Below are 25,635 nucleotides of genomic sequence, written 5' to 3' on the forward strand. Positions count from 1 at the left end.
CAGCACCGTAAGAACGATGCGAAAGTGTAAAGAAAGAAAGATGCTCAGACACATTGGTAAGGCGAATGCCGATAGCCACACAAAAAAAGAGCCCAAGAAACTGGAGAAGACCATAGAGCGGAATAAAGGAATAAAGAAATTCCGAAAAAGGTGTGATATGGCATCCCGCTCACTCGGAAGCCGGTAGCCGGTTAGTGTGATAAGATAAGCGATAGACGCGGCAAAGCAACTCACCCGGACAACACCGGGGCAAGGGCATGGGCGAGCGTGTGCAGGGCTTTTTCGTCCGGCTGTATTGTTGCTCTTTGCGTAGAATTCCCTACAATTCTTTTCGTCTCTTCAGATTCTAAAGGAATCTCCTTTGCCCTTGAGTTTCGTCTTTTGACTGGAGTGTGTTCTTTTATTTTTATTCCCTCGAGGTGATTTATTGGACGATGCTTTGATAGTTTTCCGATGCAATTATACTCATGCCGTGTGAGAAAAACATGCTTATTACAGCGAAAAGGACATCATACTTTATTGTACTACATGCAGGGATGCACATTTGCCGGTCGGTTTTGCAATTCATTGATTGTGGTGAAGGTTGTTTAAAGAGAAAAATTCTTTCAATTATTGTTGATGAACGATGAGCAACTTCTTTATTTAATTGTTTATTTAACTTATTTACTTATTTAAGTTTTACTATATTTCAAGAAAAATTCTCTAATATTAAACATTTTGTTTTTTGTATTTGTATCTTTTATGATTTCCTTATTGTTACGATTTCTAACCAATTTTGTTTACTCTGTTTTTTAGTGTCATCATTTTTATTAAAGTTCTTTTCAAATACTCCACATCTTTTCTATATTATCCTCTTCACTTGTTTGTGGTATTTTGCTGAGACAATTATTTCTTACTTCCTCGGTTTGTATGTTTGTTTTTATATTCTTGTTATTGTAATCACTTTTATCAATGTTGTTTAGCTACTCTACATCTTTTCTAAATCAGTTTACATTTCACTTGTTTATTTCATTTTGGTGAGAAAATTATTGCTTATTTACCTTTTTTATTATTTTATTCTTAGATTTTTGCATCGTTCTTCTTCTCTGTTGTTTTTTTTTAACTTTGAGTCTATTGGCCTCATTCGCTGTCTGTTCTTGAGAATTGTAGTCAGTTCTTTAAGTATATGTGTTCTATGTGGCGAGTTGAGATGGTTGTTTTCATCAACATGAATACAGTCTTTCTCCGAGCTACGCGAATAAGGCGTTGCAGGAACATTCGATATTATTTATTTAATTATCCGATTTTTGATATTTAACAGATTTTCGCGTATGTCGAATATTATGTTCTTCAGCCAAAATATGAATAATGAATATTTTTTATTATGATTAAATTTTGTACTTTTATGCACATTTGCACATTAATTTCACATAAATTCGTACAGAAAATTGTGTTATTTCTAAGTATGTATTGATTTCCAAATTTTTGCAAAATTGTAATTTGTTTTATATTTGACAATTTTATGATACAATCGTACGAATCCGTCAAATAAACTTTCAAAACAAAAAAATCGCATATCTCGAGTGTAGCGTAACTCAGGGACTGTTTAGAGAATTGAATTTCGTTACGTTAGACTATCAAGTTTACTACAAACGCACACTGAAATTACATTAATGGCAGTATCGAATAGGATCGAAAGAAAATAAATTAATCCACATTAATATGATTAGGTGCTCCTCTTCCTCATATACGAAAACTTGCAGCACCAAAAACCCTTCTTGAGTAATTTAATAAGTTTCATTTCCAAAAGTGCCTATGTCTATCCTATACCCTGTACTATCATCTTGCCTGGAATCGGATTAGCCTTTTTCGGCCTTCCGTCTATCCGTTCGGTTGAATTTGAACTCATTTTATGGCCTACGAAAGAACATTTACATCTGCTCATGTTGGGAAGTCGTGGGAAGTGGCAAGGGTTTCGACAGCCGTTCTGCGGTTAGTTTCGTCGTAAAAGTCTAGTCCCCGCGTCAACCCCCGGCCGCATCGATGACCCGGCCATCTTGGATTCATCCCATGAGTCAGCCGAAGGGGGAGCGTGAATCTTCAGAATCTATTGATCGTTATATCAAATGTCCACCCGTTAGTTACCGTAATTGATGATGCTGTATCAGCAGCGTGATGAAAAATCTCATCATAATACTCGCACGCGGGAAAGCGAGATAGAGAGTTAAAGAGAGAGAGAGAGAGAGAGAGAGAGAGAGAGAGAGAGAGAGATGAGGGGAATTTATCTAATAAATCAAGCCGTATAAAATCGGATAGGCTCGCAACCTAAGACACGAGGGAAGATGATCTTTCTACACGCAATGGGAAGATGTGCGTGGGTGTGCGACAGAGAGACGATGGTCTCGAATTGGTGTGTATCGTACTCGCTCGCATCTGAACGACTCAAGTAGGCCGAGCCAAACGGTATAGCAACGGTTGACAAACCGACCTCACTTCAAGCGTGTTTGAACGTCACTTTTTTTTATTTGCTTCCTCCATTTACAACACCCCCCCCCCCCCCATCCATCGCTGTGCCTCGAGAACGGTATGTTGCGGAGGGGTCGGACGGTGCGGAGGTATTTTCCTAATGCGTTGGTGTGGATCTCCTGTTCTTCCACTGCTCTCTCCACCCGTACACCCGTCCAGCGTCCATCGTTCGTGGGTTGGGATTACACCGTCACTTCCTTCCCTGCCGCAAGAGAACACGATACCCTTTCCCTTTTCTGTCTGTCGGTCGTGCTCTCCTCAGACCTAAAAACAGGCAAACCCAACAGCAGTGCCAAGATGTCTAGAAATGCGTCGTTAGTTTGGTCGTTAGACGGAAGGTGCAGGGATTGGTAGGGGAAGCTGTACGAGACGTTGTATGCATGCGTGTGTGTGTGTGTGTGTGCAGAGAAAACACAGCCAAACGGTTCGTTCCTCTATGCGTAGGAGAGTACGCAAAGAAGGAGTAAAGGGCAAAGTGGAAAAGGGAATGAAAAAAAAAAATACAACACACATGTGCGCACGCGGAGAACCCAACTCTGTACTCAAGGGGGCGAAAAGAGTGGGCCGTAGAAACGTGGTGTGTCTCGTTCGTTTGTTCGGTCGTCACCTTGCCTTCCCGCTTCTGCCCATTGCGGATGCCCGGTACAGTGTGTTAAGCGTAGCATTGCACAGCAACAAGTTGAGGATATTGTACTGTGAATCGTTCATATATATATTATAGCATATTACCAATTTACAAATGTTAAATGATGTTTTGACTTCTTCATAACATTAATTTTTCTTTACATTATCATTATCTCTTGCTCTAACACACATTTGAAAAATGTTGCCATCGTACTCACTAAGCGTGTTACTTGTGACTCCCAATCTAGGATATTGGCTATTCAGCATCATGGATGTTAGGGATAGCTGAATGGCTATCCAGCTATGGGTATACTATTCTACTACGGTTTAGGGTGAACCTCTAAAAAGAAAAAGGGTGAAAAAGAAGAAAAAAGTTAATGATTTTCGTACGTATCCGTCTGAGTAAATAACGATAATTATCTATTTATTTATTTATTTCTTAAAAATCTTGAAAAAAAAAATCTGGCCTCCGTGGCCTACATACATCATTTAAATACTAAGGGATCTATTTCTAAACGTTCCTATGATCTAATGCTGTATGTTCTTTTAAGCGTCACAAACATTTGATAACATTAAAGGACAATTCAATTACACTCGAAAGAGGTTCTTACAATCAGGCTATTTGTTTTTTAAATTTTATACTTACACTCTTATTTTCTATTTTTAATATAACTATAACTTTTATTATAACTACTTTACTTTTTTCCCCAAAATACTTACATACTAACGGCGCTACATAAAGTTATTAGACGATGGTATTACTAAGAATTATCATTTTCATAGATGGTATCACAGATGCTGGTATTAATCGTAAAAACTTGACGGATATAAAATATTTTGTTTCGGGCCTATAATGGAGTAGAAGTGGTTGCCAGCTAAAATTTTTAACTATATTTTTCCATTGAATTTAACTTATGGAAAACTGTTGACAATGTTAGCGCATAAAAGAGAACATAAATTTTGTACAAATCATGCAGCAATTAGATACACTTGTTTTCCTAGTAGTAAATGATATGTCGCAATAGCGGCTATCACGCATTACGTCCCCACTTGCGCTCAGCACACTGTAGCACACACATATATATCCGGCAAAGAAAACAACGCACGCACTACGCCACCGACGCGAAGAACGAACCGGGGGCACAACACAACGACGCAGCATTCGAGATATTCACTTCGTTCTTGACGCTGCCGTGGTGCGGTTCAGTTTTCTTCCACTGCGCGGAACCGCGCGCTGTGTGTGCCTTTTGAAGCAGAGAGCGCTCGAGAGAGAGAGAGAGAGAGAGCGTGCGCTCGCTCCGAGAAACGACTTGTATTTTGACAGTTGAGTTTGCCGTGGGTGTGAGACGGAAAGAGAAAATAGCCGTGTTAACGCAAGTGCGCGAGAGGAAAGATATATCGAACGACGGGCAGAAAAATAAACGTACAAACGGGTCGACGGGTCGGTGGTGTGTGTTGTACTGGTTATATCGTCGTTCGCTGTTGTAGTTTTTTTTTCTTCTGCTGCTCTCGCCCGTGCGCTTGGTTTTGCGCGAAAAGTGTGACTTTTTGAATTGATTTTTCACCACCAATTGTTCACCGACCGGATTAGATAAGTAGCGCAAACGATTGGTGTGAAGGAAAATTGTACCAAACGGTAGTCGGTGCATGCAGGGTAAAGCGGCAACCATTAGAAAACCCCAAGTAAAGTGTTTCCCGTTTTGTTGTGGCTTCTGGGTAGGCGAGCGGTATGGGAGGTAATAATTAGCAAAACGGACGGAATCCCCCCATCTGTGCGCGTGTGTGTGTGTGCGTTACCATAACATCTGTGTGGGAAGAAAAATAGAACGGGTTGCTTTGCTTTCGTAACGCAAGAAAAACAGAGCAGCAGCCGCAGACGGAAAGAGGAAATACACTCAGCATGGTACTGTGTGCGAGTCGTTGGTGAGTTGGTGTGAGTGCCGAACCTCCTCCCCCCCCCCCTAAAAGGGACGCAACAATAACAAAAGCCTCCCTTCGCCGCCAGGCCCCAACGCAGTAAAATTAATCAAACTCCGTGGGTTGCACCGTTCGCGCTCGTGTGTGTGTGTGTCTCCCCCGTTGTGACGCGTACGTCCGCAGTGTGTTTCTAAGTGTGTGTGTGTGTGCGCGGGTACTATAGCACACACAGGCGTGGGTGGCTGTGCCGTTCCGTTGTGGGTGTTGCGTGTTTTGGTCTCGTGTTGCGCGTGGCTGTGTAGTGCGACGAAGATTCACAGCATCCGATCGTGTGCGCATCCTCTCGAGAAAGCGAGACTGTAGGGTTCCCCCGGTCCGTCCCGAGGCAGCAAACAAAACAAAAACAGTTTGTTGGCCCTTGCTTGCCTTGAAGGAGGAGGAAAGAAGTAGAAGCAACAGCGCTCTACCGACAACGGGTGCTTTTTCACGGTCCGGGAGTTTTCCGGGAAAAGTTCCAATTACACAGGGAGAGGGCATTGCAAATGCTTGTTCTTCGCGTGACGTCGTTTTATATAAGCACACGATTTTCCTAGAAGCTAGAAGTCTTCTGTATGTGTGTGTGTGAGTGCGCCTCGGTGGAAGAAGCGAAAATACCTGACAAATCAAAGCATCCATCTGTGCCACAGGATTTAACCAGCACCTTCATCCCCCCGCTGGTATGGTGTTGGGGTGGTGGTGAAGAAAACACCTCTCCCAACGATGGCAGTAGGCGCAGCAGCAGCAGCATCCCTACCGACCACCGAACGCCGTGAACGCGATCTGCATCAGCAGCAGGACGAAGACACCGGAGGCAGCGAGAGCGAGACAGCCGCCGTGATGTGTTGCAGTGAAAGGTTTTGAGGGCGACAGAGTAGTAGTGTGCGGAAAAGGCGAAAACTCTCGCGAAAATTTGCGTTCAGTTACAACGGGCAGGAAGGGGAATGAAGAGGGTACGGGTGTGTGCGCGCGTCTCTATACCCCCGTGTCGATGAATGCTGCAAATTGTCAAACCAAACGCCACAGTTGCCTTACAAACGACTGAGCTGCTGAGTCGTTCCGCGGAGAGAACGATTTTGTAATAAAACAAAAAGCAAAAAGGTGCACAAAAAAGAGTTGGGGAGGAAAAGTGGGTGGTGGTTTTGGGAATCGATCGTGCACCGAAACCCAAAGATTGCGGTGCGACCACGCGCGATCACGCGATCTAGACGATACCGGAGTGGGGAGAGTAGTAGTAACACGCCGGGGAGAGGAGAGGAGAGCGTTAGTGTGTAAAAATAAAAATGCTCCGATTAATTGCCACCATCCTTGCCGTCGTTGGCATTTGGTTGCCGCAAGTCGCGTACGGCGGCGTTCGTTCGGACGACGGTGACACGCTGCCAATACTGCCCCAGGCCGGGCCGTCCGGTGGCAACTTTTGCCAGCGGCACTGCCCCTGCCTGGGAAATGCCATCGATTGCTCGAAGAAGAACCTCAAGACGCTGGCCGTGCCGATGCCGAGCTGGGTAGACAATCTGTAAGTATACGTGCGATGCTGTCATCCTTGTGCAAGTACAGTGGGGAAGGGCTGGGTGTTAGACTCAAATTTTCCGCCAACTGTCTCTCGTGTACGACGGAATATCTCCGTTTTTAAACACATCCATTAGTCGGCGCGAATGCGGCTTACCAACCACCATCATCACCGTCATCATTATCCCCATGATCATCACGCGTCACCGTGTTTTGCATTGCTCCCGGTTCCTCGGAGGGCCGTGCCGTGTCCGCCTTTATGACAAGCACGGACCCGGAGCGATCCCAGCGCTCCCTAAGGTTGGAAGGTTTTTGATTTATTAATATAACACACACACACTCTCTTCTCAACCCGACGAAGACGTCGCCACTCCGAACCCCTTAAAAGGCCACCGACACGCGCGGTCACGGCGGGAAGCAGAAGTGTCGTCACACACACACACACGCCGCGCTCACGATGACGGAGACACTCCGTGCCAAAAGTGCAATCGGCGAGATGTGTGGCGATGCACCTTTTTCCATGCCATGCAACGGAATGCCAATAAGCATGGAAAAATTAATGGATGGACCGCACCATCGCCGGTGCGTTGACATTTCCGGCACGGGGAAAACCCGGAGTCCGTTTTCGCGACTGGTGTGCCGTTCGTTCCGGCAAAGTGCAATCCATCACGGGTGCGACGTAAAGGTCGTGCCCTCGGTCGTGGTGGTGGGGGGGAAACCTGTTAAAATTCTGTTTCGGAAATGGTTAATCGGCCGGGGCGAGCATCATTTTCTCATTAATTAAAAGGTCTTCGACCGAGGAGTCCCTTACGCACCCTTTGCCTTCTGCTTTGGGAAATTCGAAAAGCAGGAAGTGGGAACAGTTTGCAGCTGAGTCTGATCACTTCTGCAATGATGGCGGAGTCGTGTGCGAAAAGCATAACTCTGCTATTTTGGGGCCGATGCAGGATAGGATCGTTTTAATCGAACCGATGGCCTGGAAATGGCAAACGAGAAAGCAAGCCTTTTGGTGGAGTTGCTGCTGCTGCTGCTGCTGCCCGACAATCGTCAGACCACCGTGCGAACCGAATGTTTGGTCGATTGAGGGTGGTCTCGGTCTCGGTAGAGGGCAAACGAAATTGTATGCAAATTACAGAACAGTGATACGAAACAAAGAAGCTTTGGCAACGATCGATATCTCACCGGGGGACGCTTTTGCAGCGGGTTGGTGTTGTTGCTGTAACATTAAGTGATAATATTCGCTTGTTTTTTATGTTTGGCATACAATCTTATGGTCTTTTTCTGTTCATATTTGCACGGAGAAAGAGTTGATGAAGCAAATGTTGTTGTGTTGTTATCCGGCGCTACAACCGCTTTGCGGTCTTGGCCTGCCTCAGGAGTGTCCGAAACCGCTCACGGTCTCGTACCTTCGTCTACCAGTCCGTTATCCATTAATGGCGGACGCCTCCAGGCCATCTTGCCACCTCCATTTGGGCCTACCACACCTCAACTTCCATACTGTTGTCGTTGCTGACCTTTGACCCCAGATAGGTGAATTCTGGGATGACTTCAAAAGTGCGTTCACCTATCTGTACATCACGCCTACGTAGATTCGGATTATTTATTGGTAGGTCCGCTGATGTTGCCACCATCAGTTTGGTGATGAAGCAAATATTTATTTAAAAACTTTTTAATTATGATATTAAACATGTCGGAGATGGAAGAAAAGTGTCCTTGATGAAGTGGTATTTAACGTATGTTTCGGCTGAATTGAACTTTTACTAGTTTATTTGGCCCGGTTATAGAGCTATGCAATATATTTGTGGGGTTATCAGGAAGCGTTAAAGACAACGCAATTCCCAGGTAGTTTCTTAAATCCAAGAGATATATTAAGACCAATTAGTTCCAGGAGCTTTTACATAATTCGTACTGGAACTGAATTTAATGCCAGGTCTTAGAGTTGGGTTTAAACCTACACAAGGCCTGGAATTGATCCTGATTCCATTTCGGTTTTGGAACACCTTACCGACAATGAAACTGACCCTATACTGGTCCTGGAACCTATATCTTTAACTGAACTCACACCAGTCCTGGAACAAATCCCGTGCCTATACTGGTTCTGGCATTGATTTCGTTTACATATCGCTTTTGTAAGTGTTTCAGAACCGTACCATTCCTTGAACAGATCCTGACAACATTTCTTGCTGAAAATTTAACCTTTTTTATGCTGGACCAAAAACAGAACCTGTATGACTTAACAACCTGACATGAGCCAAGCCAAGAATGGACCTTCCACCGTAGTTAGGACTGACTATCCGGCTGCTTGGTATTGAATAAAGTCTGGAAAGCCTTATAGACCAGCCTGTTCGATTAGGGCGTTCACGTCGAGTTGAAGAGTATCTATCTCAGTCAAGGAACTGTTAAGCCCAGTTTTTTCCTATATTTTTATTTGCGTAATTGAAGTTGTAATTGAAACTAATTATATACCAGTGCGTTAGTTATACCAGTAAGCGATAAGAATATTTTTTGAAATCTCTTCATCACTTTAAGGAGATACAGTGGCTCACCAAATTGATAGTACAGCTGCATAGAATTTGTAAAGTTATTTTAGATATTTAGGTATTTATTTATTTATTTATTTATTTGCTCGCACATCAAAATATGGCACTAGTGTACGACTTTGTACAATTATCATTCGTTACTTTTGATTCTTATTCTTTTGATTTTTACAGAAATATAATTTACCAGATACTTTTCATTACTTGAGATAATTACTTTGAGATAATGACCTCAAAATTGACACATTCGTCCATGTTATAATAGGGTATACCGGTCAATTGTTTGACTTCAAATTAACGCATTTTTGTTAAGTCGGGCTTAAGTGTAAGGGTCAAAGTATGATAGCCATATATTTTGCAATCAAATTGATGATTATATAGAGATTTTCTATAGAATTGTATGAACCTTTTTTGTCTAGCTTGAGAACTAGCTACGATATTTCCAAAAAATCTACTACAAAGTTAAGTTTACCATTATTTTTAGGAACTCTGTACATGAGGAGAACAATTTCAGTTATCCTGTTCTAGGAAACAAGAGTATGAAGGACTATCAACCAAATAGAATACGATAATATTTAAACACTCAACATATCTTTCAATAGAATTAGCCCAGCAACACTATCAGTATTAATTGAGAAATAAACTAAGGAAATAAACAATGCATGAAAATTCCATTACAAAAATCAATGGTTTCGCTGCATTTATTGCACATTGTTGCACCTCACCGATAAATGCACTTGGTAGCAAGGGCTCGGCAAACAAAGAACTCCATCCTCTGCTGTGTTTGTTGCTCATCTTATCGGATGGCTCACGTCCGCCTATCAGCACAGCACAACCTTTTTTCACGTCCAATTGACACGAATTACGTGATACAATGCACAAGTACAGGCCGGCCAGGGGTCCCTGGTGGATTTTCTTCCCTACATGCACTGGCTCTGGAGCGATATGCACTTGCACATCTCATGGAGCATCAATCCATCGTTCACATCACACAGATCGATCAATCAGCACTTTGGTGTGTGCGGGAGTCGATGGTAAACTGTTGGAGATTGCACGCTGCGCTTGATGGTTCGTACGGTATTTCGGGCTTACGGTGTTGTGTGTGTGTGACGTGCCAAGCCAGACCATCGCATCCTTCACACAAATGCACGCTGCGCACTGCAGGTGATTGGAACGAGCTGCTCGTTCTAAAATGGAACACACTTCCGGAAAGCTTAGATGTAAAGATATCCAATTTTGATGATGCTGAGATAGAGAGATATATCCAGTCGATAATTGGAAATTGTTGATGTTAAATCAAGCTATATTATTTATATTTTGAAGATACGTCAATCGTCATGTACATGTACGTCGCTGACACTCTCCTTGACACACCAAATGGCGTTCGTTCTAGCTGTGTTGTAAGGCTTATCGTGTTCGGTTCTCGAACACCACCCACTCTCGGGCACGTATTTGTACACTCCCGCTTGCGTTGTCAGCCAACCGCGCGGTAAAATACACACGCGTAAAGGCAACACTAAAACCCAGAACCCCCGCATGTGAGAGATATGGTGGAGAGGAGAACGACACAGAAACAAACGCGTATATGGCTTCGATTATTGCCTATCGGAAGGTTTTTCAGCTGCTGCAGCATTGCTGTTGACACTTTAGCTTTTCCTCTTGTATCGCCGCAAACTCGTGCGCAATTGCTGTTGTACCTAGGAGTGGAAGAGAGTAGGGCGGGTTGGAGTGTGCTCCTTTTGCGACGGCTACATGCGCATATGTGGAGCTCAAAGCGAAACGATCACGGACCAAGCGGTGTTTAACTAGAACGCGCATTTTGTCCATGTAGGGGAAAGCGGGGCAAAATGGGCATGTGGGGCAAAATGGGCACCCTCTATTTAAGCATTATTTGACTACAAAGATACTTTCCAATGCTCAAAATGTATTCATTAGAGTGTTCTATGAACACCATGTAAGTTTCATAACCCTTACATAACAAATAACTAAGAAAAATGCAAAATAAGGTTTAGCAGCATATTGATGTAATTTTTGCCACTTCGAAAATAAGCTTAACCCAGTGTCACAGGGATGCGTTGAAGTTTTACATTATATATTTTTAAAGATATGATATTTCTTTACAATTTGTCTGAAGCAATCAAGGCGATTGAATTCGTATTTTTACTAATATAACAAAAAATACAAAAATGCTACACGTGGGGCAAAATGTGCAGTTACTCTTGGGGCAAAATGGGCAGATGCTTTTGACATACGGCGCTTGGTGAGGCTATGGTGTTGTATTTGTCGCCTCAATAATGATAACAGGCACAGCTTTAAAACATTCGTTTTTGTAGATTTAAACGTGTAAAAACTGTTATAATTTTGATAACATATTTTTGGAAGAATTTTAAGGGCTTTTCTGACCAGCAAATCAAAAGAAAGAACGAAAAATACATTTCACGAAACGTGCGCAAAAGCATAGACCATTACCTAAGCGCAGTTGTTGTGGCCCATATTGCCCCAGTGTTTTGACGTTTCACAGTTTGTTTACATATGCCCATTTTGCCCCAGGGCTATGCCCATTTTACCCCGTGTGTCAAAATAGCTTCTCGTAAAACATCAACTTTTATTTTACATTATTTTATTGTTTTTAAGTTGTTTTCATTCTATGTGGCAATTTTAATCCATAGATAAATGGTGGAGGCATACAATAATGAAAGAAAAATTGTGTTTTGTGGCATATTCAAAGGAATATTCAGTAAACTGCTTAACATGCCCATTTTGCCCCGCTTTCCCCTACGTACGGGGCGGTACGTCATAGGGGCCCTTGTTGCTGTTGTTGTCGTGGCTTGTCGTTTCCCTTTACACTCTACGCAATGTTTCCATGTACACTGACACGATTTTCCTTCTAAAGATGAGATCATTCGACAGGGGTTTGCGGGTTTTCAACAACAGCAAATACAAACGTTTTCTAAGAAAGTAATTTTTGTTTGTTTTTCATTTTGACAGTAGAAAGAAGTTCGGCCCTCCTCTATAGCTGGCAAGGAAAAAGGGCTGATGTGTGTGTACCTTGCTGAGCATTAAACGGCCCTCAACTATCGATAGGATTGCTTATCAGCGAAATTTTGAGCGACATGGGGCATTGAATTTTCTAGTTTTCGATAGCTAATGTGCCAACGAGTGTAATAAGTGATACTTCCCGAAAAAAAAACATGCCCTGGCTGGCTGGGACTCTCTTATCGCATGGGAGAAGTTCTACGATGCGTGTTTGAACAGGCGGCTTTCCGAGAAATAGGTTTCTTTGCACCATTTTCTGTGTGGTTGCTGTATTTCCAATGACTTGCCAGCCGCCCTTTCCCCCCTCTTAGACAGCGAAGACACACGACGGGGCCCGTCATCAATCGATCGATCGCGTTTGTGTGTTTACATTCGATTTGGAAAAAGGGCTGGCTAGCATAATCTTGGCCTTTTTTTCCTTCTTCTTCTTCTTGTGGTCACTGTTTTATAGTTGTCTGTTTATGCTGTGTGATGATCGATAATGGGTTGGTGTCGTCGTTTGTTGCTTCGAGAAGTGTGATAAGAGAGCCCACATTAAGGCGTGCAATGCGCGTGCTTCGATAGTTTTGTGGAGCCAGGGAGAGCCATGAAGGAGAGCCATTGAAGGGGCCACATAGACGAGTGTCAAGTGAACTATCACCACTGCGGGATGCGCCATTCCCATTTGCTATCTGTACTATTTGTTGGAGAGTTATAACAATCAAATTGAATAGCATCAATTCAATTGCCATGCAATCAAAAGAAGCTCCAATGTTTACCCATCAATCATTTACGATTAGGGAAAGCCGTAACGGGTTATTGGAGCAAAGCTCTGTAATGAATTGTGTGGTAAAAAGGTGGCGATTTAAACACGCTTTTAACACAAAGTTTGGAAACATATTGGAACCACTCGTGCAGCAGGTTTTTATCTTCATTATTATGTTTGATTTCTATATTTTTGCTTCGAAGCGCAGAATTCTTAAATGGTAGGATAATTTCTTGGAAATGTTGACATGTTTTCTATTTATGTTTTCGTAGCATCAAATGGACAGTACATACGACGATACAGTAACATTTGATTTACTTATTATCGCTCTATTGGTGTGGTCGGGTTGATAAGTTCGATAAGATAGGTGGCGAGTATTTATTTGGCCTTACTACACAAACCCTTCGCAGACCTTCGCCTATCGATGTGCTAGCGACACCGCGGCATGGTGTGGTCTAAGGCAAGCTGCACCGATAGGTGTTCGATAAGGGGGCGAACCGGGGCGGTAGCATAAAAATCAAGATCAAAGGCAAAACATGAAACAGTTTTATTGCTCGAAAATTATTGCCCTTTCGATTGTGTGCTAGCAATCCCGCGGTGCGGTGTTCCGGGAAGAAACTAATCACCCTGTACTCTTGATACTTTTTACTTTTTATATGCTAAAAAACACATCGAAAGCTATATTAAAACTTGAATGTATGTTTTAAACTAGTTCACCTTCGCGATCAAAGTCCGCCCAGCACGATGGGCGCGTAGTGCGAAATCTTTTGATTGATGCGTTTTTATCTATGTGTTTCGATAAACCGCCTCACGATCGGAACATTTCGACACTAGAATTCTACGAATCGACGTTTCCCATTTCCCTTATCAAGACCATGGTTTGTTGGCAATTTTTTTTTCAGCGCTTCTATCGCGTTTTCGATTGGCATAGGGAGCGGGAGAGCGGGTTACATTTTGCAGCGAGCGATTTAGATAATCTATCTTCTATCGTCTAGCGTGTGCGTGTGAGTGTGTAGGTAGCAAAAAAAATGGAACCAATTGTGTTCGATTTATCATAATTTTCTGCAATTTGAATAGATAAGAGGTGTGACTTTTGCGCATCCCCTCTATGCTGGGTCAAAACATAGTGCGATTATTTCTTTCGCAATATATCTAAAACAGGAAGCAAACTTAGCTTTTAGTTTGTTTTCTATCCTTGTTGTCTATTTCAAGTTTGTTTACAGGGTTTTTCAGGGGTTCTCATAGTTGTGGGACACTTCCTTGACTCTTTCTAAAGGGAAATGAACTTCATAGGATGGAAATTAGATTCTACAGAACCCTGTTGGGACAGGTACATTGGCAATTCCTATTGGATTTATCAAACAAGAGTGCTTTAGAGTCCAATTCCGATTACATTAGGTTCGTTTTACGAAAGAAATAGTCAATAATTATTACTTTAAAGTGTCCCACAGCTATGAGAACCCCTAAAAACCCCTTAATATTATAATGCTTTAAAACAAGTGTTCATGTTAAATTTATTTACAATAAGTTGATTTGCATTATCAACAAAAGGTATATTCTCTTGATTAATAGTTAGTTTTCAAAATGTTTTCAAAATCAAATGACACAGTATTTTTTTATGTCCGCAAAGAACGTTAGCAATCTTGTTGGAAACTTAAATTATAATCTTTCCTTCTTCAGTAGATGGCTAAAGTACAAGAAATTAAAATTAAATATGAGTAAAATTAAAATGTTGAACTTTTCAAATATACTGTAAGATGCACAGCCAAAAATAATAACAGACGGGGAAATTATTGCTGTAGCATCAGCAATGAAATATTTTGGGGTAACAGTAGATGACAGATTGTGTTTTTGATTCTTATATTGATGATGTGATGAAGAAAATGGCCAGCAAATGTGGCGTTCTTACAAGGCTTAGAAATGATATTAATTGGGAAGGACAGATTGAACTGTACAATACATTAATCAGGTTGTGCAGTAATTTCTGTCGTAGTATGCTTTTTCTGGCTTTTCGCAACTTCAGAAGATTCCGAGTTGTTGCAACTTCAGAAAATTCCGAACAGAGGTAGGAGAGCTATGCTAAACTGTGGTCGCTCTACCTCGTCAGAGATGATACTTAATGTTTTGCAATAGATGTTCATGAGGCAAAGAATAACCTACCTAACCATGGTGTTCATCTACAATTTACTATTTACCCCTGAGTACTTGGGGGAAATGATGATCTGGGGTAACGATGTACATGCATATGGAACACGCAGAGCACATGTGCCCAGATGCTCCCTAGAATGTTTTCGTCTAATGCAGGAATCTGTTTGTTATTAACTGTTGACCGTTGTATCTCGTTTTATTTAGATACATTGTACTGTCATTGATTGTGTGAGTGATGATGATGAGATATTCTTTTTTGTTTGTTTGTTTTGTAAAATACTAAGAATATATAGAATAAGAAAATAAAGAGACGACAATCAATTGAGACATATGCGCGAGGATCAGATCGTCATGGACTCAAATGTTGGGTTTTGAGATGGACAGACCTAAAGAGACCAACTATGTTGTAGGCAGTAAACCGTTTTCACCTATTATGGATGAGACTGTAGATCCCTGATTTTGCCAAATAACTTGTTATTTTTAAACGAGTAAAATTAATATCCTAGTGATAAATTCGTTCCTCTCAATCCATTAAGAGGTAGGACTCATTGTCATGGAAGCGCTTTACTCAAGCGTGCTATCAGAATATCTTGTTGTGTATGAATTGGACAGTGCTTGCCAACTAGGCTACAAAATAGATTGGGCGGTAAGCAAAGGGTATGAAAACCCAAGCATTATAATAGAAAAGTAATTTAAAAAGGAATAATTAGAAACAGAACAGATATGACAAAATATTAGTCATTATCGCAGACACGGAATTAAGACGTGGATCTTCTAAAGCAAAAGTCTCTTGGCATCCTATAAAACAAATGATAACAACCACGCAAAACTGCATTTGGTGCACTGAAATTCACCCAGAATCGAAGCAAACTTTAAAATTCAAATGGCGACTATCATGGAAGTCGAACCATATCGGTTCCAATGCTACCCTTTCCCGACTGATATGGTATGTGGTATGTCTGACGTCTTGTTCCATATGCATCAGCAGGCTGTGCATGGGCCATGGATCTGTGTAGGGCTCGCTCGTTCGTTGTGCAACGCTCGCACGGGTAAGAAACCCGATCGCGGGCCCTCCGTCGGCCATGTCGGATACGATTTTGCAAATTGTCCATTTAGTAGGTAGCAGCGCCGCCAACCATCTAACGGTTATCAATGTGGGGCCAGAGCGGTGAACCCCTTAGCAAGATACAGCAGAACCGGCTTGAGTTTCGGAGCTGGTGGGTTGGTGCAAGGGCAAAGAGGGCCGGGCGGGGTGACTAATCGCAAACGACTTACAACCGGGGTAACAGCCTTGCATTTGCGCGTTTGCTAAGCGGGTGTGTGTGTGTCAGTTTTTAAAATTGATCTTACCACACCCAGCATCCGACGACATGATGGTGATGGTCGCGTTGGTGGTCAGCTGGTGAAGTTGCGCTCTGTTTTTGCATAAGCTGTTAAAATCTGAATTCATTGGACCCTAGAGAGAGAGAGAGAAAGATAATGGAATGTGGGTGTGTACAATCGAATATGATTTTGCGAAAGGGAATAGATTGCATTTGCGTGCGTGACGGTGTAGTATTAAACCACATGGCACTGAACTAGTTGATCTTAAAAAGTTGTAAATAAAGACGTTTTTTACTTTAAAATAAAATGATGGAAATCTACCCTATTTTTTGAAAAGGCATTGTAAGAGGTCATTGTAATCATTTTATCTGCCTATAAACTCCTGCCACGTACAGTAAATTCTACAGGTTTCAGCTGAGTCATTAAATAATGTGACCGGATGTGCAATCATCATTCCATAAATATCATCTCCCATCCGTATGCGTATCCGTTGGCATGTGTTGGGTTTTATTTCAAAATTCAATTCCCCACTCTCCAGTGTAAGGTAATTGCGGAAATGCGGACTTGCTCATTAAACCATCCCACCTGTGGATTGATTAGACTGAGTGTCTCCCGCGGCGTGGTCCGTCGCTGGCAAAAGGTCTAGCGAAACACGTTTTCGCCCCGGCGTGTGGAGAATGTTGAGGAAATCCCCAATGGCAAATGAATAATAATAATATTGTGGCCCTCCCGCGCATGTGCATTCTTTGTGCCCTGGGGGTTGCCAATATACAACATCATCAATCCGTCTACACACTTGTGTGTGTGTGTCTCTCTCTGTATTCCGCAAGTTGATTATCGAGCTTTGACTGGGAGTGTGTGGAGGTGTACTTCGACCATTCATGAATGCTGCAAACAGAGCTGACGAGAGGGGGTGGGTCATATGATGCAGTTTACATTGCGTTGCACACTGCCGATGTTGATGTGTGTGCGCTAACCTAGCTGCTGACGGAACAACGGATTAGCCAGCTTGGTGCCAAGTAAAGGAACGCTGTTGTGGCGCTGTATGTTGGTGGTGATGTTTGTGGTTGCAATCAGCACACTTTCTCGTCACGCAGCTCATCAAGTTACGCTGTGATAGGATGATATTACGTACAGCAACTAATTTCATATCATTTTAGCTCTTTAGCCTTCAAAGCTACGTTTCATTCTACTAAATGACTGCCCATTTTTATGGTGAACTGTTGTCATTATCATGCGAGAAATAATAATCAATAAACCTGACAACCTGATGCTGATGCGATTGATTAATGTGGTACTTCATTCATCAAATTGAACGCGCATGTTCATTGATTATATGCAGAACCGGAACCGGACGATACGGGGATAACAGTTTGTCATAGCTTCCCCTGTCGTCTATCTGTTCCCACGGCCATAAATCATGGGACTCTTTTTGAAGCCGAATAGCATTCTTTTTTGGGTTGATAATTACTATTTCCCATGATAACACAACACTTTAAGACTTTTGTTATCATCAAAAATTACTGTCTTGTTGTGTCTGTGTGTCACGAAAAGTAAAAAACATGAACCTGTATCAGTGAAGCTAAAAGTTTCACGTTCAAGTTGATTACAAATGATTCTAATGCATAGAATGTTGCATATTCTTAAAGACTGATTGTAATTGGTTTTAATTGTAACGCTTAAACGTCTGGAGTTTTTTAATATTTGTAAAATTTGAAGCATACAATATTTGTGTGCGTTACTCTGCCCAGCACAAATGATGTTTGGCTTTTTCGGTCGCGTACCTAGCGCGATGTTTTGGCACCATTAATAGAACACACCTTTTTTCTGGCTCTTATCTTATCGGTGATTTTGTTACGTTACCGGTATGTGATTATACTGACTACAATTGTTGTTTTTTTGCCAATCCATCCATAATCTTCGCGTAAATCCAAACATGTGTCTATGTAAATGCTGTTTTTTTTAAGTTGATTTCTGTTTTGCGTCAGTATGCAAAGTCACAAAATTATGCAACATACTTACTTTTCAAGTGATGATTGTATGGTCTGTTGCGAAGCATTTGCGAAGCCAATTATCGTTAAACCGCAACTCACCTCAGCCAAACCCCATTTTTACCCCGTTTGAAAGCACGTATGATTGATTTATAATGACCGTCATTAGAGCCGTTATCTAGCATTTTTATAATCTTCTGACTGACGATTTTTTTTGTTGGGTTTTATTACAGCGATCTGGCGTCCAACCGTCTGAGCCACGAAACGATTTCGACGCAATTGCGAGACCTTGGGAAGTTACAGGAGCTGTAAGTACAAACCAAGATTTGCTGGTGCTTAAAGAAAAACACTTTTACATTGCATTCGTTTTGCAACAAACTCCCTTTTCTAGGAACTTAAACAACAATCGGCTACATCGCTTGCCCGTGTTGATGGGCGTTCGAAATCTTACCAAGCTGATCGCGAGCAACAATCTAATCGAAACGATCGACGCTGAAGCGTTAGCGGGCCTGCCGGCGTTGAAGTTTCTCGACCTATCGCGCAACGCCATACAGGAGGTGCAGTACAGCTCGTTTCCGGTGAAAAACAATCTACAGTATTTGAACTTGAACTTCAACAAGCTGGTTGTTCTAACGAAAGGGACATTCAATCGGCTGCAATCACTGAAAAGACTGTAAGTGTTGTGTGAATGTAAGGTATAATAATGCCCACATATTATTTACGCTTCTTTGTTTATTTTTTCTTGCAGTGAAATCAGCAGTAACGGTTTGGAGGAAGTACAAAGTCTCACCTTTCAAAATTTGAACCAGCTGAAAAATCTGAAGCTGAACAATAATCGCATTCCAGCGCTGCTGGATGGCGTATTTCATGGGCTGATTGCGATAGGCACGCTGGAGCTGAACAACAACAGCATCAGCACGATACATAAGGGCGGATTCTTTAATCTGACCAGCCTCACCAACCTCGGCCTGGCGCACAATCGGATAGAGGAAATTGAGCAGTCCGGGTGGGAATTTACGCCGAAGCTGATCAGTTTGGATCTGTCGTACAACCAGCTGGAGTCGCTGGATCGTTCCACGTTCGAGGAACTGTCGGATTTGCAGACGCTCAACCTGCAAGGCAATCGCATCGCGGAGATTGGCGAGGGTACGTTCAATGAGACAACATCGCTGAAAACGCTGTATTTGAGTGGAAATCGCATCTCGGAGACGATAGAGGACATGTCCGGACCGTTCACCGGGCTCGGCAAGCTTGAACGGCTGTACTTGAACGCGAACCAGATCAAATCGGTCAGCCGGAATGCATTTCTGGGCCTGAAATCGTTGACACTGTTGGAGCTGAGTCAAAATAACATCTCCTCGATACAGAGCAATTCCTTCCGAGATACACCGCAGCTAAAGGTACTGTGATTGGCTGTCCTGTAATTTGCTAATTATACAATGGTTCTTCATGAATGTCTTTTTTTTTTGTTACAGAACCTGATAATGAATTCGACAAATTTGATTTGTGACTGTAATTTAAGATGGTTTTATCGCTGGATAAGGGATAGGAGCAACGTGTTTCAGATCGATGCCGAATGCATCTATCCGATATGGTTGCGAAATCGGTTAATTCGAGAACTGCACTCGTCAAACTTTACGTGCTGTAAGTAGCGAGGACACATTCCGATTTTGGCGAGCGTGGTGGCGATCTACAATTTACACTGTGCTTTACTTATTTACAGATGATTCGCCCAAACCTCACCTGATCGAGGAACCAGAGTCCCAGCTCGGTATCCGGGGCACTAACGTGTCGCTGGTGTGCACGGCCACATCAACAGCAGCGGATCCGATGTCATTCAAGTGGAAGCAAGACAATGCGGAGCTTTCCACCGACCAGTACACGACGCATCAAATAAACAACGAAAACGGCACGATCGGCACAACAGAGCTGATCATACCGAACATACAGCAGGCGGGTGCCGGCAAGTATCAGTGCATCATCACGAACAACTACGGTGTGGTGTACTCGCCGAAGGTAAAGGTGACCGTCGGAACGTATCCCAAGTTTCGCAAGACCCCGTCGGACGTGAGCGTCGAGCCGGGAAAGGTGGCCCGGCTGAACTGTGCCGCGATGGGTGATCCGAAGCCACAGATTTACTGGGAAAAGGATGGCGGGAATGATTTTCCCGCGGCCAAGGAGCGCCGAATGCACGTCATACCGAACGAGGACGCGTTTCTCATACTAAACGTGCAGCTGGTCGACATGGGCGTGTACAGCTGTACGGCAGAAAATCCGGCCGGTGTTATACGCGCCAATGCTTCCGTGATTGTGCTGGAAAGCGAAACGGCAGTACGGCCCGTCACCAACCTGGAGACGGCAATCGGTAAAGCCAGTGTGATCGAGTGTAAGGTGAGTGCCTCGCCGAAACCGGTAATATTTTGGCTGAAGGACGGAGAGCCAATAGGGCTTACGGAACGGCACTTCATTACGGGCGAGGGTCAACTGCTGGTGATCGTCGACACGGAGCAGACCGATGCTGGACTGTACGAATGTCGGTTCGAGAATGAAATCATTAGCGAAGGGGGCTCCACCCGCCTGACCGTGGTCGACGGACCGGAGGATATGCATGGCTCTGTGTTGGGCGAAACAGGGACGTACGGTGCTGGTGGTGGTGGTGGAGGAGGTGTGCTGGAGGACGTGCAACTGCATGCAAAAATGCTCCACTCTTGGGTGGCAATAGGGTTGGCTCTCATCGGTTGCATCGTGCTGACCTCGTGCATCTGGATGTGCTGTTTGTATCGTATGCAGAAACGCATTCGCCGAGGTGGTAGCGGTTGCCCGAAGGAGACGGAACTCGATCTTGCCACTGGAATGGAGATAAATCAGCCAAACTTAATTGTGCGCAGCGGTGTCGGTACCTCCACTACGCCCGCTGGCTATTTTGAGTATTTGATTCCCATGGTACGCAGCGGCGAGGCAACGAGCAACGTGGATGACGACGGTGAGAGTGCCGACGGGGGTACGATCGGGCGCAAACACGAGGGCTTCTATACGGCCGTTTCCAAAACGAATGTACGCTCCACCGAGCTTGACCTAGACGATCTGGACGATGATCTGTCGTCGAAGGATTCGGGCACTGGTGGGGACTGTGCTTCGGCTACCGGTTCGACAAATGCTGCCCATCGCGGCAGTCAGGAGGATCTAAAGTGTTTGCTGCTACATTCGCTGAACCGAAAGCACACCAGCGAGCAGGAGTTAAGTCACCAGAAGCAGCCGTACCAGCTTTCGAGGCGATCGGAAGCACTCGTTTTACCCGGGGCGCACAGCGATCCGGACGACGATCCACGATTGGAGCCTCCGCCGCCGATACCGCCAGTCAATGTGACTACTGCTGTGCTGATGGTTGGGTCAGTCGATAGTAATGCACCCGGGGCGGAGGTGATACAGCGGGACGATCGCTTACCCGCACGTGCGGCACACATAGCAACTCGCATGCCAAACTCACAAACCTTCCCTGTGTTCACGCAACCCACCAGCAGCTCGGTACCGGAATCGGCATTACGAACATCCTCGCTGGAAGCGTCGGCCGATCCAATGCTTCCGCCAAAAAAGCCAGCACCACCACAGCAGCAGATACAGGTAAATCAGCTGTATCAGTTGCTGCTGGAAAACCCACGATTGGTGGAAAAGCCGGCCAAATATAGAACCAAATCGATGGACCAGTGTCACGATATGGACGTTCGTCCTGCTTCAGCCAGCAGTGGCATTGGCACGGGAAGTAGCAACGGCAGTACGATGAATGGCGAGTTTCCCAGCGAGCAACGCCAGCTATCGTCGAGGATGGTGACGGACGCTAGACGGAAAGTGAAACGGTAGAGCTTCATCCACAGTTCCATCTGCTATAATAGACCGTGAAAGGTCGACCCATAGACACTCTCCTTAATGATTGTATTTCTCTACGAAGAATGTACCGTTTAAAGCAGCTGGTCTGCTGATTCGTGAGAAACGTCAATATTTATTATCCAGTGATTATTACAATCCTACACTAGCTGATAACGTTTCGCTCCTATCCAAACCGATACTGCTCAAAATTATTACTTCATTACGTAAATTTCTTAACGGTGTGCGCGTGAGTGTGTGTGTGTGTGCGTGTGGAATGGTGATCGTCATGAGCACAATGTTCAGCGAACTTAATAATTTATTACGTCTCTTTGGGTGCCTTCTACCATTCATTCCAAATTTATTCGTAAGAAAACGTTGCTAATTTTACGTTGTAAGATTTGCATCAACAAGAGTGTGGCGTGAGCATGTAGTTCATTACATACGTTAGCCTTGATCGATTGAGTGACATTATGCGCATATGTAACCACTTTATGAATTGTTCCTTGCATTAGCATTATAAAACTTCTGTTTTAATCAAGCAACCGATTGCTTTTAGTCAAATTTATGTATTACTGGACTTCAAAAACGGAAGAAGAGTTGCCAGCATATCCCGGCAACACGTTGTAGGCAGCTAGCGGTGCAGCAAGAAAACAAAATACCAGTTCCTTCAATGTTCGTAGGAACATCATCGATAAGCTTATTCGGAACAAAAATCACATGACAAAATGATAACCCCTAACAAAACAAGAGCGTAGGTTCATAAAAAAAGACTGCTTTAGTGGGAGAACGGCACTTATCCAATTCTAATTTCTTTACTTTATACGCTGTAAAAATTTGCCGAGCAATGCCTTAAAAAATGAAAGAATTTTCTTTAAAATGAGCGCAAAATATTTGCAAAAGATATACTAACTATTTACTTTGATACGGGACAATGCGTGCGGTATAAGCTCTTGCCCCTTAACCGGTGCCTGATAAATTATGTTTGAAAAGCAACAAGATTGTAAAAGTGCCACAAAAGACAACAAGACGCTGTTTGATAGGTCGTAAGCATAGAAGGAGCGAGAGGAACATAATTTTAGGCAACTCGATTGCAGTGAATGTTTTGCGCACTGTTACAGATTTAGCACGATTTTTGAATAAGTGTTTCAGTGTGGTAAACGTTTGATTTCAACCAGATAAAGATAACACCTGTATGTACGGTACCACTGGTCGTGATCGTAGAAAACAAAAGTTGCATCGAGCAAAACAAAATTAGAATACGAGAAGCATGATATTGTGCTAGTTTGAGCGTGTTTTAAATATGTGTGATAAAAACAAGTTTCTTAAATTACTACCATGCTTTCAAAAAACAACAAAATGCCTTAAGACTTACTTAAAAGATTGGCTACTAGCAGTGAGTGAATTTAAATTGTTTGGTTAGAAGTTAGGTTTGCAGCTTTGTAATCGTTTTGCTTTGTTTGTATATGTTTGCCCCTCACCTCTCCCTCTAGTACCAAGTGACGAGTTTCAGAATGGGATGATCCTTACGATGTTATTATTCTAAGATTTATTTGTTAGTTGATTTGAAACTGTGATGTTTATTTCTGTTTAATTACCCAGGCAACGCTACAGCGTTTCGTAATGATAAACTAGTGTTAATCTGTAGCATTATGGCTGGATTTTCCCCCTCTCAACACACAAAATTGTCGCATTTATTGGTCATCTTGTTACCCACTATAGAGCACTTGAACTTCAATTGTAATGTCAAAATTTCACTAAATCTAAAAATTTGAAAGCTACTAATATTATAACAAGTCAATGCTACAGATCTGCGCTACCTGTGTAGCCAAATTGGTTAGGTATTAGGAACACAAATGCCTTCATAGAGAATAGTGAATGCTTTTACCCACTACACATTATCAGTTAATTGAACGATGGTTTAAAATTTTACCTTTACATTGCATAATGTGCATTGAAAAGTTGTTCTTGTCAATGACGTGTTGCGCTTAGTCTTCTTTTAGTGACAGAACTCTTACACTCGCAATGGGATCGAGAGGCTTGTAATAGACGTAATGTTTTGAATTAATTTTAAACCAAAGATTGCCATTTTGCTGTATAATCAGATACAATATGTTGTTTTTTTAAAGAAGCACATTGAAATCAGATGTAGGAGAGTAAAATATAATGTTTGGAAGGCAGTTGTTTAAGCGTGACGCTCCGATACATTTGATTTGCTCATCTGATTCTTTGGATTTTGTTTTTTCCTAATAGTGTTGAAGTAACGTCAGAAGTGTTATGGCACATCATGGAACATCGTTTATAGAACATGAAGTGAATAAATGGCTTAACAGGATTTCGGGCAGCTTATTCATAAATCACGATATAGCCTTATTGTAGCAGTATTTGATTAATTTTATTCAACTTATGCCGCTCAATTTACAAGAATTTCCAAGCTCGCTAAAACACATCCTCTCTTTGCTATATCCTTGCTATGCACTTGGTTCAACAAATGCTAGTTAGGAATTAGTTTGTTCAAAATCGAATATTTAAAATTATAAATTGCAATCACCCAGCATCCAAACATTTGGTAGTTTAAAAAAAACTAAAAACATAAATTCCTCTCTTGAATACATCAAACAAACCATCACCAGCAGTGCTTGCTCGTATGCTAATGCATACATTTTTAGCTTAAACGAATTAAAAAAAAACTATTCTGAAGTCGAACTACAATTAGGATTCAACAATGACCTTAAATCGAATCATGTAACTCCATGAATTACATAATTACAATAACAACCAACCAATAGCGCGTGATAAGATGACCATGCAACGGATCGTGTAAACTACATTCAAATGCTGTGTGGCATCTGGCGATAAAACAGTGTAATATTTATCGTACTTCATCCGGAAGTGTATCCTTACGAGGAAAATAATATTTATAAAAATAACACAAAAGTCAGTTTATGAGTGGAAATAAAAATGTTTGTAAAAATCATTAATTTGGTTGTGTTAATTATTCTACTTATTTTATTACTTGTTCAGCTTTGTTTTTATTTTTGGGAATATTTTGTTTTCTTTTGTTATAAAAATACCATCTTCAACCACAGCTTCAACCAACCTGTTTCAGCAACAAATACGCTTAATGAGGCAGGTAAGTTTATTGACTTCACATTGATTTTGGAATCGGTTTTATGTTTCAATTATTTATCAAATAAACAACTATCCTGGAATGTTCTTCCTTAAACTTAAGTTAACGATACTAACTTACTGCATATTCTAAGACTGCTTTAAAATTAATTCATGGAAGAGACTTACGTTGACATCTAGTTTTTGTCGCGGAGATAAGTTAAGTGAAATATTAACAACAAGACATAAAGTTATTCTGTGGCTGGAATATTTGTGTTTTTTTTTAATTTATCGT

At 42.4% G+C, this 25,635-nt stretch overlaps 1 protein-coding gene across 1 annotated transcript; it reads left to right on the forward strand.

Annotated features, from left to right (window-relative positions):
* The first annotated feature begins 4,284 nt into the window (after positions 1-4,284).
* On the forward strand, positions 4,285-25,213 carry LOC1279077 (leucine-rich repeats and immunoglobulin-like domains protein 2). The gene is made up of 6 exons (XM_061655415.1): positions 4,285-6,598; positions 18,605-18,679; positions 18,763-19,044; positions 19,120-19,771; positions 19,847-20,015; positions 20,095-25,213. The coding sequence occupies exons 1-6, from the start codon at positions 6,366-6,368 to the stop codon at positions 22,227-22,229; spliced, it is 3,546 nt and encodes a 1,181-aa protein (XP_061511399.1). The 5' UTR covers positions 4,285-6,365; the 3' UTR covers positions 22,230-25,213.
* Positions 25,214-25,635: the final 422 nt, after the last annotated feature.

Source organism: Anopheles gambiae, chromosome 3 (assembly GCF_943734735.2).
Source record: "Anopheles gambiae chromosome 3, idAnoGambNW_F1_1, whole genome shotgun sequence".
Classification (NCBI taxonomy): Eukaryota; Metazoa; Arthropoda; class Insecta; order Diptera; family Culicidae; genus Anopheles; species Anopheles gambiae.

Bases quoted from the DNA above. Each gene is read 5' to 3' on its own strand.
- LOC1279077 (XM_061655415.1), top strand. From the start codon at position 6,366: ATGCTCCGATTAATTGCCACCATCCTTGCCGTCGTTGGCATTTGGTTG. The intron at 19,045-19,119 runs GTAAGTGTTGTG...TTTTTCTTGCAG, and splicing joins CTGCAATCACTGAAAAGACT to TGAAATCAGCAGTAACGGTT. The intron at 20,016-20,094 runs GTAAGTAGCGAG...ACTTATTTACAG, and splicing joins CTCGTCAAACTTTACGTGCT to ATGATTCGCCCAAACCTCAC.